The 14,358-nt window shown below is 38.0% G+C and overlaps 3 protein-coding genes and 1 pseudogene across 5 annotated transcripts; 2 read left to right on the top strand and 2 right to left on the bottom strand.

Moving 5' to 3' along the window:
- The first annotated feature begins 654 nt into the window (after positions 1 to 654).
- LOC103327512 (protein SMALL AUXIN UP-REGULATED RNA 12-like) lies at positions 655 to 1,116 on the top strand. Its single transcript, XM_008229847.2, has one exon. The coding sequence runs from the start codon at positions 655 to 657 to the stop codon at positions 1,114 to 1,116; it is 462 nt and encodes a 153-aa protein (XP_008228069.2).
- Positions 1,117 to 1,708: 592 nt separating this feature from the next.
- On the top strand, positions 1,709 to 7,066 carry LOC103327444 (Tetratricopeptide repeat (TPR)-like superfamily protein). 3 transcript variants are annotated; one of them, XR_016126175.1, is made up of 14 exons: positions 1,709 to 1,983; positions 2,095 to 2,131; positions 2,350 to 2,440; positions 2,566 to 2,680; positions 2,778 to 2,848; positions 3,392 to 3,461; positions 3,698 to 3,760; positions 3,856 to 3,927; positions 4,034 to 4,135; positions 4,292 to 4,366; positions 4,759 to 4,866; positions 5,243 to 5,359; positions 5,998 to 6,157; positions 6,690 to 7,066. XR_016126175.1 is itself a non-coding variant. In XM_008229784.2 (14 exons), the coding sequence occupies exons 1-14, from the start codon at positions 1,834 to 1,836 to the stop codon at positions 6,744 to 6,746; spliced, it is 1,185 nt and encodes a 394-aa protein (XP_008228006.2). In that variant the 5' UTR covers positions 1,711 to 1,833; the 3' UTR covers positions 6,747 to 7,066. The 3 variants fall into 3 exon arrangements, 2 of the variants coding, with proteins under 2 accessions (XP_008228006.2, XP_088906813.1); XM_008229784.2 differs by having other exon boundaries at positions 1,711 to 1,983; positions 5,998 to 6,054; XM_089050687.1 differs by having other exon boundaries at positions 1,760 to 1,983; positions 2,571 to 2,680; positions 5,998 to 6,054.
- Positions 7,067 to 7,184: 118 nt separating this feature from the next.
- LOC103327446 (ribosomal protein-like protein) lies at positions 7,185 to 8,089 on the bottom strand. Its single transcript, XM_008229786.2, has one exon. The coding sequence runs from the start codon at positions 7,813 to 7,815 to the stop codon at positions 7,381 to 7,383; it is 435 nt and encodes a 144-aa protein (XP_008228008.2). The 5' UTR covers positions 7,816 to 8,089; the 3' UTR covers positions 7,185 to 7,380.
- A 155-nt stretch (positions 8,090 to 8,244) lies between these two features.
- On the bottom strand, positions 8,245 to 12,561 carry LOC103327513 (receptor-like protein 2 pseudogene; annotated as a pseudogene).
- Between the last annotated feature and the right edge of the window lie 1,797 nt (positions 12,562 to 14,358).

The following is a 14,358-nucleotide window of genomic DNA, read 5'->3' as shown; positions in this document are numbered from 1 at the left end:
AACAATTTGTGTGCTATTGGTTAATAAGGACTGAACCTTGCTAAAAATATTTGATGTTGTGACTTGTGAGCTGTAACAGATACATATCAATTGCTATAATCTTGTTAGCTAGACTTTGGATACAACGATAGATAGGCAACAATTATATCTCTGTAGATGAAGATGGGCTAGCTACATGATCCGAATCTAATTCACATTTCGGTGGAAGAATCCAAATATCATGAAAATATATAAATTCCATACGGATAAAGTTTTATAACATTCCGATCGAAAAGTTATCTTGAAGTGCAAATTATCTTCTATGTTTTTATAAAAGAACAATGTATGATGATTTTTTTAGAATGTCAACAACAGCTATGGCGTAAATTAGGTATTTTATACCAAACGGATTTTAGCATTTAATAGGATAGGAATTTGTTGTCATTTGAGTCTTAGTGCTAACCAATGCTAAGCTTGCATTACCTTGTAGTTTACTAAAAAAATAAATGTATTAAATATGTACATGGACATTCAAGAAGCTACATTTGGAAACCTTATATATACACTCTTCTCACTTTCATGAGTTTCACAACATATATACCATGGGGATATATTAGCATGAGTGGTATGACAATCCAACCCTTGTCATCACCATTCTCCATCTTTCATTTCCTAATGGCAACCTCAAGCAAAAGGGTCAAAACAATCAGGCAAGCCATCCAACTCAAACAAGTGATGAAACTTTGGAAGGCCATAAGCCTCAATGTGAAATCTTCTCTCGCTCCCTCCGGCTTCCTTCCTGTGTACATTGGATGGGATCGAATCCGATTCTTGATCCCGACCCGTTTCCTCAACTTCCCAATCTTTGTAGCTCTTCTTGATAAATCTGGGGAGGAGTTTGGGTTCAAGGCCAGTGGAGGCATAGTGTTGCCATGTGATGTTGTGTTCTTCAAAAAAGTCTTGAGCTTGCTTAAAAAAGATGAGAAAATGTATGGGAGCTTGGAGTTGCCTGAGTTCTTGAAGATGGTTTCTGAGGTGGGTAATTTTGATTCCTCTACGATATGCAGCAAGGGAGATAGTATGTGTTGTGATCATCGCCATGGATTTAGACCTCTATTACAGAAAGCTAGGGTCTGAGACTGATTATTATTTATGTTATATGGACATTCTTTAACCATGGTGGGTGGAAAATTTTAGTTTTCGTTTGATTAATTTAAGCTGTTTGTAGCTTTAAGATTCTAGTTTCAAATTCGTATCTCGTTTTGCTAATTGTGCACTTATGGACGAGAGTTTATTGTATTGTTCACCATCGAGAATGAGGTGGAAGTATTTTTGTTGGTTAAATAGAACAAATTTATGTGGATCATATAGCCATGGAGAGTTCCTCATCTGCTTTGCACCTAGGCCTTTTGTTATGGTTTTTGTTCAAGTAAAAAAATGGAGTGCAATCTGTACTAGAATTTCAACTTCATCCTTAGTTTATATTTTTCAACACTGATGAATTCACAATTTCGATGGTTTACCAAATAACTCTTAAATTGCAATTTTTTATTCCACGGAAAAAGGAAAAACATGTTTCAAAATAGAAGAAACCAAAACTATATGTTTTTCTTTCATTTCGATAGAGAAAAAAAAAAGTTTTTCTTTCATTAATATTGTTGACGGGTCACCAATCTTATCTGGAGGGCCCACTTAGCTCAAATAGTTTCGACGAGATTGTGTTGTGTCTCTGTGTAAGCACAAAAAAAAAAACAAAAAAAACAGAGAAAGAGAGAGAGAGAGAGAAACAGAGACAGTCGCATAGCAGACCGTTAATCTGAAATTTTGGAGAAAACGAGCTGCAAAAACACAGTCATGTCACTCGCAGCAACAACAGCGATGACGATGACGACATGTCGTTTCTTTAAGGTCAAAATTCAATGCTCTGATTCGAAGCCCAGAACTGGTTTCGGAACCAAAACCAACAATAAGAACAAAAACCGGAACAAGAACAACCTCAATCAGGTACCATTTTTGGAATTGATGACCAAGATTAAGCCTTTCTTTATGGTTTAGTTAAATTTGTAATATTTTTAATGAAAAAATCTGTGCTAAAACTTAACATTTTTGGAGCAGGAATCAACCACTAAACGGTCGGGTGCTGTTCCTACCCGTAAGTGAATCAACCTTTTATTATTATTATTTATTTTTGGCATCTACCCAACTTTCCTTTTCCAGATGTGTTGCAAATTTCATGACCAACTTGAAGGCTTGTTTAATCATTTTCTAGTCCCACACTCTTGTTTGATTAGTGGGTTGTGCTCCTTATAAGTTGTATTCTTCTATTGGGTTATCATTACATTCAATTCAAGGTCACATTTTTGTTTATAGAGGCACCTGGATTGAATTCTAGATTTGATGGAAAGGTTAAGAGAAACCCTGCTGACCTTGAGTTTGAGGAACGTCTGCAAGCAGTCAGAAGGTAAAAATTGTGCGTGTGCATTGCTGCATTAGCATATCATAAGAGCTGATTGGATGGTTCCATATTCATAATTTTTAGTTTAGAATTATTTCCAATGAGTATCATCCCTTGTGCATGAAATTCAGTTCAGCACTTGAGCAGAAAAAAGTGGTGGAAAAAAAGGAATTTGGGGCAATTGACTATGATGCACCTGTTGAGTTGGAGAAGAAGGAGAAGAAATCAATTGGACTTGGTACACAGGTAAACTTTGCTGCTTTCTGCGTTCTAACTGTAAATAAATGCTAAGAATCATTTTTTACACTACACATATTGCTAATCCAAAGTTTTCATGGAACAGATTGGAGTAGGTGTAGCTGTAGTGGTCTTTGGTTTGGTTTTTGCTCTTGGAGATTTTCTTCCTTCCGGAAGGTATGATGTAGTTGATTAAAGGTCTTTTCAGATTAAAGTATCCTTATATTTCTATCTTTCTCATGTCTGCCAATGACCACTTGATTTGTCATATTGTTCCCGTATCTTTACCTTGGCATATGATTTCAGACTGGGTGGAAAAATCATGAAACATTAAAGATTTATGCTATCTCTCTATCCACTTGATTAAAGAGGAAGGTGTATATCTATATGTATTGTGTACATACATAACTACGTTGTTTCCTTTTAGTTATATATAAATCTTTCTGACAGTCTGTCAGAATTTAAAATCTGATATCTCAAAATTCGTTGGAGTTAATCTATTCTTTTACTGTTTCTTCTTTATGTTTTGAAAATAATAGTTAATCTACTTTATGAAGAGAATTAATATCTGGGAAGGAACAAGGCTGCTTTAGGGTTTTAAACTATTGGTATTTTGTTATCGACTTCCTCATCTTCTTAATATCCTTCTTATTACAGCAGTTGATTGTTGAGTAATTGCAGAGGAATGATTTCATTTTGATATGGTCTTCAAGTTTTCAGTTTAAGTCCTACTGAGGATGCTGCAGTAACCAGTAATAAACTGTCCGAAGAAGAGAAAGTGTCACTTCAGGTAATGCTCAAGGGCAAAATATTCTGTCTTTGCGTTTTTCATTTAGTGGTGTTGTTGTATGTCGTACTGTAGGAGTTGAAGCCTGTCTGTTATATTCTCTCTTCTCTTTGATGGACTAAGCATCTTTCTTTCATTTCTGTTTCCTGATTTTTTTGATTTTGCATTTTAAATTTGTGTCTTTTCATATTACTTCGTATTAAAAGATCCTTCACACGTTTACCCTTGATTTGTGACAGACTCGGCTGAAAGAATATGAAGCAATGCTTAGTAACTCCCCGAAGGATCCAACTGCTCTTGAGGTGAGTTGTAGTGTGAAACGCAAGACTATTCTTCTTCCTTTGTTACTGAATCCTCAAGTGGCAGCCATATCAAATATTCTCTTGGGGCTTTGCAGGGAGCTGCAGTAACCTTGGTAGAATTAGGAGAATATACTCGGGCTTCCACTCTGCTTCAGGACTTGGCTAAGGTTTGTTCTTGTTTTTGCTTTTGGATTTATTGCTCATTGTATGTGGCACATGCTGTTTAAAATATTCTCTCTAGGAAATTATCACGCTGATAGGGTGGGTACACAGGAGAAACCAAGTGATCCCGAAGTTTTTCGTTTGCTTGGAGAAGTTAAATATGAACTCAAGGATTATGAAGGGAGTGCTGCTGCATATAAGGTTTCTTCAATGGTCAGTCTCTGTAAACTGTGCACACTAAGCTCAACTAATTCGCATCACTTCTATTACTGAAGATATATTGATATTGTTAGTTAGTTGATAATTTTCATTAATTATTAATAAGTTCAATAAAATGTGGTACATGAATGTTATGTTGTTGTGTGACAGGTGTCTAAAGATCTCAAATTTGAAGTTCTTCGTGGCCTTACAAATTCATTACTTGCTGCTAAAAAACCAGATGAGGTTTTTTCTTATTCTTGTGAATTGAAATAAAAACGCACTAACCTTCATTTTAAGATATTCCTGTGACAGCATTCCTATTGACATCATTAGTCAGGGTGCAAATAATTTAGCAGGGTGCTTAGAAATCCTTTTATGGTATTAAATATGTCATATAAGATGATTTTACGCGTTCTAGACTATGGTATTTCATTTCCATATGGCCTGAGTTTGGAAAACCAAAGGAATCTGGTGGCTTGCTGGTACCAATCATTATTTATTGCGTATTTGATTATTTGTTGTTGTGAGATTTTGAATCTCAATTGTCCCCTGTTTATCCTATGTACTCTACTGAGTTTTTTTTTTGGACAAATACTTTACTGAGTTTCTTACAAGTAAAATCAAACTTATTGCAGGCTGTTCAGTTTCTTCTTGCCTCTCGTGAACGTATGAATGCTGCCAATCCAGATGCAAAGGCTGGAAGCACTACAACTGAAGCAAATTTGCAGGTGGACCCAATTCAAGTGAGTCACAGATTCTCTATAATATTACGTATTTTGGCATCACTGAAATGGCTAATGCTTTTGCTTATAAGGTGAGAGAACCAAACCAAACCAAAAAGATTTAACAAGTTCAGAAAACCAAACTAAATAAAAAGGATTTAACCAAACCAAACCAAACCAATATTGTGAGAAGAATCTGTCTTGACCATTATTTTAAAATAATTTTACTTTTTAATATTCCAAATTTATCCCCACACCTCTCTCTCTCTCTCTCTCTCCCCTCGCCCCTTCTTTTTAAGTTTTAAAATGTTCGGATCAATTGTTTCCTGTTATGCAATATCTAATTTTTTGTGTTTTTTCCTCTCTTTTCTCTTTTGGTCATGCCACAAATAATCAGGTTGAATTACTTCTTGGAAAAGCATATTCAGATTGGGGTCATGTAAGTGATGCTGTATCTGTCTATGATCGGCTCATCTCTAGTCATCCAAATGACTTCCGTGGTTACTTGGCTAAGGTTTTTTTAATTCCTTTTCCTTTTGCTTCCTTTTTGTTTAAAGATTGTCAGTATTTTTTAATTTTTTACAGTGCATGTGTATTTACATATGATCACGTCAGCTAAACTCAAGAAAGAGACGGGGTTGGTTGGATGTTCTAAGAAAGGGAAAAAGAAAAGAAAAAATTAAAAAAAAATCAGGGTCTGCCACTTAGCTCTAACCAAGAACCCCATCGCATGTTATTTTACTGTAAAGGATGTCATTTCTCATGTCTGGCGACATCCTTTAAGGTCTTCAGATTTGCTTGGTAGCACTTCCATATAACTAAAAGTGTTTTTTATTGTGTTTGGTAGAAATAGATGCAAGTGTTTGCTAGGTTATAGAATGACTTTAGTTTGTGCTGGAGAACATGTGCTTCTTCAAGAAGTGCTTCCAAGTGAATATGTGGGAGGCACTTCAGTTTTTTTGAAATTCTTTATGCCAACAAAAGGTCTCCTAGTGAGGAAAAAGCACAACTGAAGGTCATTGAACTATTTTTGTTTTAGACAACTCTTCTTCCCTTAGGTATTTTGGCTTGTCTTCTTTTGCTAGATCCTTGGTATTTTGGATAAAAAGAACTTGTGTTTGCTTTAAAGTTGTCTCTTTAATGGTTCTGCAGGGAATTATTTTGAGAGAAAATGGTAAAGTTGGAGAAGCGGAGAGGATGTTTATACAGGTAAATATATGTATGTCTGGTTGCAGATGAACTATATTTCTGTAGAAACAAGAGCATGCACGTGCACACACGCATTGCATGTAAAGAGTTGACGTTTATACAGGTAAATATTGGAATGTCTATTGGCAGATGAAGTATATTTCGGTAGATACAGATGTTTACCTGCAGGCATACACACACATGCACACACACATTATATGTTCAGTTTAGCGTACCATCTCATCCATACTAATGCCTGCTACAATTAGCTGTGGCTTAAAATTCCTGTGGGCATTATACTACTTGAAGGCCTTTAACAGTACTGGAGTGGAAAGCCCTGTGCTGTTCCACATTGTTGAGTCCCATGGCCTATAACTTGAATGATGGCATTTCATTTTTCCTTCATTTTGTTGTATTTACAACCATCTTTGAAGGTGAAAAAGAAATTAAGATCGGTGTTGGGTGTCTGTGTCCGTATGAACTATCTGTCAGTTTTTTTTTTTGTTGAAGAGACACGATATATTAAAAAGGTGGATAAGGCAAGTTAGATGTCTAATTCTCCTTGTGTGCATCCATTCGTATGGCATCGAATGTTGCTAATCTCTAAATCTGTGTTCCATGAAATTTAGCTATAAATCATGGTGTTTCATGCGCAGGCACGGTTTTTTGCACCAGATAGAGCCAAGGCACTTGTAGATCGATATTCAAGATAATTACCAAATTATTATTGTCCAAGTAGGTGCGCCATACAGTTCTTGACCATTGAAGTTCTGTTGCATAGACCTCAAGAATTTCCAGACGCAATTTTGTTCAAAAACTCATCATATGGGTTGTGGAAGAAGTAGATGATAGTATTTTGGAAAAAGGTTGCTTAGGATAATTTTGTATTAGATTCTAATTTTTCATGTTATGTAATTTAATGGATTGGTAATACTACACAACCACAGTTATCAAAATGCTTAGGCTTGGCTTGACTTTATTCTATCAGACTTGGTGGAAAAGGAGGCGGCTTATTAAGTTTTAACTTTTATCATTTTACTTGGAAATTATGAAGTATAAAAAAAAAAACTTGTAATTGGAAGTCACAGTCCAAACTATATATTCTGTTGCCAAAGTTTTATCATTCAATACCAATTCAAATGTACCTTGGCTAAAGTAAAGGCATAATTCTAACATTCTCAATGGAAATTACATTTAATTTTACATCAATAAAATGCATTTTCCCAGTTTCCCACTACAAATTTCTGCAATATCCCAAGAAACCCACCAACCAAATTCAACAAAAAATCCCAAAACCCCCCAAAAAAGAAAAAGAATAAAGAAAAAGGGCAGAAAAAAAACAGAACATCAATCCTTAGTGGCATTCCTGACAGTGTTCCAAATCTGTCCAAAACCCCTAAGAACATGAGGCAGAACAGTCTCAATGCCTTTCAAAGTCACCCCAGAAGCAACTCCAATACCAAAAGCTTCACCATAGCCAGGCTTGGAGTCAATCTTCATATTGAGAATGGCAAGGCTGTTGTTGGTGCTGTCAATCTTTCTTGAGGTCTCAGCCAAGAGCTTGTCCTTTCTGCCTCTGCCAGAGGTTATGACCCTAAAGAGGGCAGCCTGGAGGTCACCTATGACCTTGAGAGAGGCCTCTTGGTTGTCAAGGCCTTGTGACTCATAGTGGGAGATGAGTTCTTGTGGGGTTGGTAGCTTTTTCTTTTGGGATTTTGCTGTGGAAGATGATGTTGTGGTGTTAGTGTTTTGAGGGAGAGAGTTGAAGGTTGGCTGTTCCATTGGGGTTTCCAAGAGATTAAAGTGAAATAACAAAAAGAAATATGAAAGCCTTTTACGGGTTTCTCTCTTTCTGGTGAATTTTGGAGAAGTCGAGGGAAGATCTTTAATGGGTTTTTCTTATACCTTTTTTAGGGTTTATGGAGAGATAAGGCGGACTCTGTAGGGACTGACAAGGGTCAAATGGTCTTTTTCTCTCACTAGAATCTAGATTAGGTGTAGCAAATGGGTTGAGATATGGCCCGGGTTTTATTGGATTGGGCTTCTTGTTCGTATTGGCTTGTTGCTCTTGTTGTCTTCTTTCTGGCTGTTCCCTCTCTTCCAGGTTAGTTTGCTTCTCTTGCTTTGCTTTTATTTTTCTCTCCAATGGAGTTGAGTTTAACTGTTGTCGTCTGTTACTTCAATATATTTTGAACCTTAGAAACAATGAAAGATATTAAAATTCAAGCACTTGTTGATCAATGAAATTCCAGTTTAATTACAATGAAGTTTTGTTTATAACCAAAGCCAAAGCCAATGCAGTAACCAACGGCAACAATGAGTCCAGTAAGAAGCTTTCTGTGAGTGTTGGATCTTGGACCAACCGCTGGTGATAATGATTGAGGGCACGTGCGATGTACAGTTGGAGGACCAGATAGGCCCGGATTCCCTTCAAAGCTGGAGATGGTAAAAGTATCAAACTGACCTCCAGATGGTACAAGTCCCCGAAGATCATTGTATGCCACACTGAAGGAAGACAAGAAATGCAGACCTTTGAGAGATGCAGGGATTTCACCAGATAGATTGTTATAGGAAAGATCCAATTTCTCTAAGTTAGTGAGGTTAGAAACCTGATCTGAGATGCTGCCAGAGAATTTGTTATGACCAAGGTCCAACACATGAATAAACTTCAATCGGCCAATCTCAATGGGGATACTGCGATTAAGGCTGTTGTTACTCGGATATATGGCTGGGGCTGGGGGGAGGTTGGAGAGTCGATTGTACTGCTGATCACAAGCATTGTTGGGCTTCACAAAGACTGGCAACTCTAGAGAACTCTGACTCGCTTGATTGCCGGCCTCTTTCCATGTCAAAGCCGGCATCCCACAGAGCTCACTAGGAAATCCTCCTTGAAGGAGGTTATTGGACAAATCTATGTAGAAAAGGTTGGGCAGACTAGCCAACCAACCGGGAACAGAACCGGTTATAAGATTGAATGACAGGTCCAAGAGTTCAAGAGTTCTAACATTAGCTAGCCAGGTGGGTACTTGACCTGTGAATTGGCAACCTCCCAGAGACTTTGGAATCCATCTGGGTCTCCTAGGCTATCATCATCTAGCACAGGCTCAAACAGAAAATTCTTGGACAAGACCAGAGTGGTCAGGTTCTTGCAACCCTTTAGAATCCTAAAAGCCCCAGTAGCATTTGTCAGGTTGTTAGTAGAGATGGAGAGGAAAGCCAAGGATTCTAATGCAACTATTTCAGGTGATATCTGTCCTGTGAGCTGATTACTGGCTAATCTAATAGCTGTTAATGACTGGCAAGAACAGAGGCTTTTGGGTAACTCACCAGTGAAGTTGTTGTTGCCAAGGTCCAGAGTGGTGAGGCGCTGAAGAGGTGAGAAGTTGAAGGCGGAGAGGTCTCCAGTCAAGTTGTTGACCCTCAAATTCAAGGTGGACAGATTTGTACTGTTTGCGAGAGACAGAGGTAAGGGACCTGTGAGGTTGTTGATGTGGCGGAGCAGATTTTCCAACTTGGAAAGGTTACCAATATGGCTCGGGATTGGCCCAGAGAACTGGTTTGAAAAGAGCTCTAGGATCTGGAGATTGGTGAGGTTCATGATACCATCACTGATGGGTCCTGTAAGACTATTGACAGGCAGAAAGAGCTGTTGGAGATCAGCTAGGTTGAAAATTTCATCAGGGAGAGAACCGGGAAGGCCAATTGAAGCCTGCACGGAAAACTTGGAGCTTGGAACATAATCCAATTCCGGGGGGAATTGGGTCAGTGAATTTATTGAAGGACAAGTCCAAGAAGGCAAGGGAAGTGTGATTGCCACCACTGTTGATGGGTAACGACCTGGAAAATATGTTGTTGCTGACGTTGAAAATGGACACTGAGAGGACAAGGATTGAAGATGGGATTGTTCCATTGAAGAAATTGGTGGACAAGTTTATAATTTGAAGCTGGCTGATTTAGTTGGAATAGAGTGGTAAGTGGCCGATAAGACAATTGAAGCTCAAGTCAAGGACCTGAAGAGTACTAGAGAGGGAGGCAAAAAAGTCCTTTGGGAGAGGGCCTGAGAGGGAATTGTGGGAATGTTTGAGGTGGTGAGATGGGTGAGGTTTGTGATAGATGGAGAGATAACACCAGTTAAGCCTCTCCCAGGAAGCCATAGATGGATGACACGTTGATCATGATGATCATAATCTTGGTGGCAACTTATTCCTTCCCTTGAGCAACAGTCAGAGGAAGCAGACCAATTCAATGGCGACGATACTTTAAAATCCAATGACAAGAGAGATTCACTGTCCACTCTGTTACAGGCAGAGGATCCAAAGCAGGGTAGCAGAATCAGAAGAAATAATTGCCCCCAAAAGAGAAGAAACTGTGTTCTTGGTCTTTGGCTTGGTGTTCCTGGGAGCTCCTCGTCCATGGTGTTCTCTTTGTTTTCTTTCATGTCATTCATCAGCCCCTGATGGAATCATTGGTAAGTACCAATCTATATGTATCACATAAGCGCTTACTTTGAGATCTTAGACTTGTTCTAATTCCTTCTATTTATCTGACGTCTGAATCCCACTAAACTCTTAGAAACTAGGTTGGTTAGGGCATCCAGCAACTTTCCACTGTGTTTATCTGTTGTTTACGACTTAACTATGTTGACTGGCCAGTAACCATAAATATATAAAAGGTAGTGTGTAATATATTCATAGTTATTTTAGACATATATCATGATCAAGTGACACCACAAATCGCACCACTTGATCAAAGGAAGGTGGTTATTAAGAGAAATGATATAATATTGCTGCATAATTTGACAGTCAAACTTTATTAACATGAAATAGAGAAGGTTCAAGTGGCTTTTTTGCTATCACATTATCTTTCACTTGGTATGATTTTCTTTTGAATGCACACTAAATTGCAATGGAACTTCTTGTCTGCAGAAATAAATAATGCTGATGACGAGTTCAGTGAGAATATTAGATCCTTGATGAGCAGCGAATTCTTGTTTAGGACAAGATGGCTGCATAATTGGATCCTGAATTTCCTTTCATAGCTGGAGGTGATATACCACTAAAGCCTCTGTTCTTAGACTTTGACTTTGTGATCATTAATACCAATCATATGATCGATGCATAGATTTGACTCTGTATGTCTGGTCTGAGCTTTCATGTACCTGGAATTACTTGTGCATTGCAGTAAGCATACCTGGAGAAAATGTCCAAGTGACGTTGCATGAACAGATAAATCATAATATTAATGCGTTTACATAAGCAAAAATCTGTCACAAAATAAAAATTTATCACATATAGAGTAACAGATAAAATAATCTGTCACAGAAACCATGACTAACACACAGGAGTCATTTCCTATCACATTTCTTAGAAAATTAATCACATAAATCATGACTGTCACATAAATAATGAGTCGTATTGACTATCTGATCATATGAAATACTTACAATCATCATAAACCGTTGATCACATTCATCTTGCGATGACAGGTTGTTTCTCATTGTTACCGTTGAAGGAAAAGAAAAACAACTTGTCATTGCATGATGAAGTCAATGCTATCAATAATATTGAAGAAAATTGCCTACTTTTCATCTTATAAGATAAGTTGAGTATGTATTTATGTAGTTTTGTTTGTTTTATGGTACAATACATTTTGTTTTCGGAATGTTCGTACATGAAAACCCAGAGTTCCTATTCTGAATCCCCACTAAATTTTGCTCTAAATATGCACCGCTTCACAATGTGTTGTATTATTAATGCCACAAACCCCATAAGAAAATCAGACAAGAGGTTCTCACTACTTAAAAAAGTGTATCTTAAGATCTTTCAGGAGCTGGTAATTCTAGATGAGGACGAGAGAGATGCGTAGTTGGAGGGCCACGTAATCTTGGATTCCCTTCAAAGCTGGAGAAGATAAAATTACGAAACTGACCTCCGGATGGTACGTACAAGGCCCTGAAGATCATTGTATGCCACACTGAAAGAAGAGAGCAAAAGCAAACTCTGGAAAGAACCAGGGACTCGACCAGATAGATGGTTGTGACAGAGATTTAATTTCTCTAAGTTGGGGAGGTTAGAAATCTGATCAGGGATGTTGGCAGAGAAGTTGTTAGAGCTCAAGTCAAGGACCTGGAGATTAGAGAGGGAGGAAAGCAAGTCACTTGGGAGAAGACCAGTTAAGCCTCTTCCAGGAAGCCATAGACCAACGACGCGTTGATGACCATCATCTTGGCGGCAACTTATGCCTTCCCATGAGCAACAGTCAACAGAAGCAGACCAATTCAATGGCTGCCGCGATGATACCTTGAAAGCCAAGGAAGGACAACAGAGCTTCATGATCCACTTGGTGACAGGCAGCAGAGGCAAAGCAAGGCAGAAGCAGCAGCAGAAGTCAAGGACCTTTTCCACTTAGCTAGTCCACATTCGTGCATCAAATAAGCATTTACTTGAAGGCAAGGGGACAGTTGATGCACTTGAGACCAATATCTACAAGTCCACATTGGCGCATCAAACAAGCGTTTACTTTGAAGGCAAGGGGACAGTTGATGCATGCTGCTTTAGTTAGTAGTGGCTGCTTGACTTGCAAACTAGTCACAATAACATAATCCAATAGCCTATGATGACAATTAGGTTCTTCATGAATTATCTATTGGTGCCTTTCCTATCTTACCCCATATGAGAGATTAAACCTGGTCTTGTATACCTGAAAAGGACTTTACTTCAGCAGAAATTTTTTTAGTGTTCAGAATTATTTTTATTTCATATAGACTACAAGTTAACTGCATAGTAGAAACACAAATTCAAATTCAAGTTCCTCACGATTTTACCTCTAAAGCTTTAATTCTTTTCCACAAAGTGATCAGAATCTTTCCATCCCTTTATTTTTCAAAGGGTTCAAATAATGTTTCAAAACGCTGGTAATACATAGAACAATACTCTATTAAAATGTAATCAGAAATCGAGATAAAATGAGAAGACAAAACATTAGGCGAGTTTAAAAACGCATAAAAGTAATCAACAAAAATTCTCTGTAAATAAGGACAAAAATTGTATGTTGACAGACATGACAGGCTATATTAATTAATAACAGTAGCATGAAATCCCATATTAAATATATAGATGATAATAGTTTAACACGAATTAAAAATGAATCATGATAACGAAAATACTCTCCACAGAAAAAACCCTAATGAAACAGATAAACCCTAACTAACGACGAATAAGAGCAATGATCACAGTAATGCAGACAATGAGCAGGGGTTGTACTATAAAATCAGGCTGAATTCTCCTACGGGACTCTTGAAGAAGCAAACCATGCAATTCTTCTCGAGTCACAGTAATATTCCCTCCAGCCCTCATCCACGCAACAAAGTCATCATAATGAGATGGAAGTCCCCTAAGGACGTGACCAACATAATCACAATCTTCAAGGGGATATCCGCCGGCGGCTAGCTCATTGGCAATTTCTTCAGCCAAATTTAGGTATTTCTCCATTGACTGCATCCATCCTTTCTTGAGGCTTTGCATGCGAGCCTTGAGCCGCAAGCAATGAGATTTAGCAGCGGTAGTGAATCGAATCTCCAAGTTTAGCCACAGAGCTCTGGAGCTTGTGCAACCTAGGGTGTAGGGGAGTACGGAATTTGATAGAGTTGTAGTGATCACGGCCATGCATGTTTGGTCCTTCATAATCCAGTCGGTATAGGCGGGATTTTCATCCCTTTCTTCATTCGTCGCGAATTGTGGTGGACACTGCTCGACTCCTTCCATGATGTTGAACAAGTCCAAGTCGTAGGCCTTTAGAGTGCGGATGAACAAAGGTTTCCAGAGAAAATAGTTGGTTCTGGTGAGTTGGACAGGCACCAGGTCGAGAAAGCATTCGATCTCTTTGAGAGGTTCAGCCATGATCGATAGGATTGATCTATAAAACAATAAATTTTATTATTCATTCATGTGAAGTAATAAATCATAACCAAAAAAGAGAACAAAACAAAACCATGGGAATTTCATAGATAATAAATCGGTGGGGGGTTTTCCCCTCTCCTCAACTAAAGTTGGAAAATATTAGAAACACATAGCTTCAACTTTGATGATTAGAGAAAAAACCAAAAGCAATAAACGACATGGAAGAGAAGAATAGAGAAAACCTGAAAATGCCGTGAGAAAGAATCTCTCTGTGCTCTTCACCCTCTAGCCAATATCTGTTGGGGTCTGCTTTTTCAACCTTTTTTTATAGTGTAGGTTTCTTAAAGAGTCCTTAATTCCGTACATCTATAATTCTTATGTTTCTAGTCTTTCACTTATATATATTTCCCGTATTCTTTGCAACTAT

This window comes from Prunus mume, linkage group LG4 (assembly GCF_029339155.1).
Source record: "Prunus mume cultivar Tortuosa linkage group LG4, ASM2933915v1, whole genome shotgun sequence".
Taxonomy (NCBI): Eukaryota; Viridiplantae; Streptophyta; class Magnoliopsida; order Rosales; family Rosaceae; genus Prunus; species Prunus mume.
Note: the sequence above shows the minus strand (reverse complement) of the source record. Positions and strands in the feature narration are given on the sequence as shown.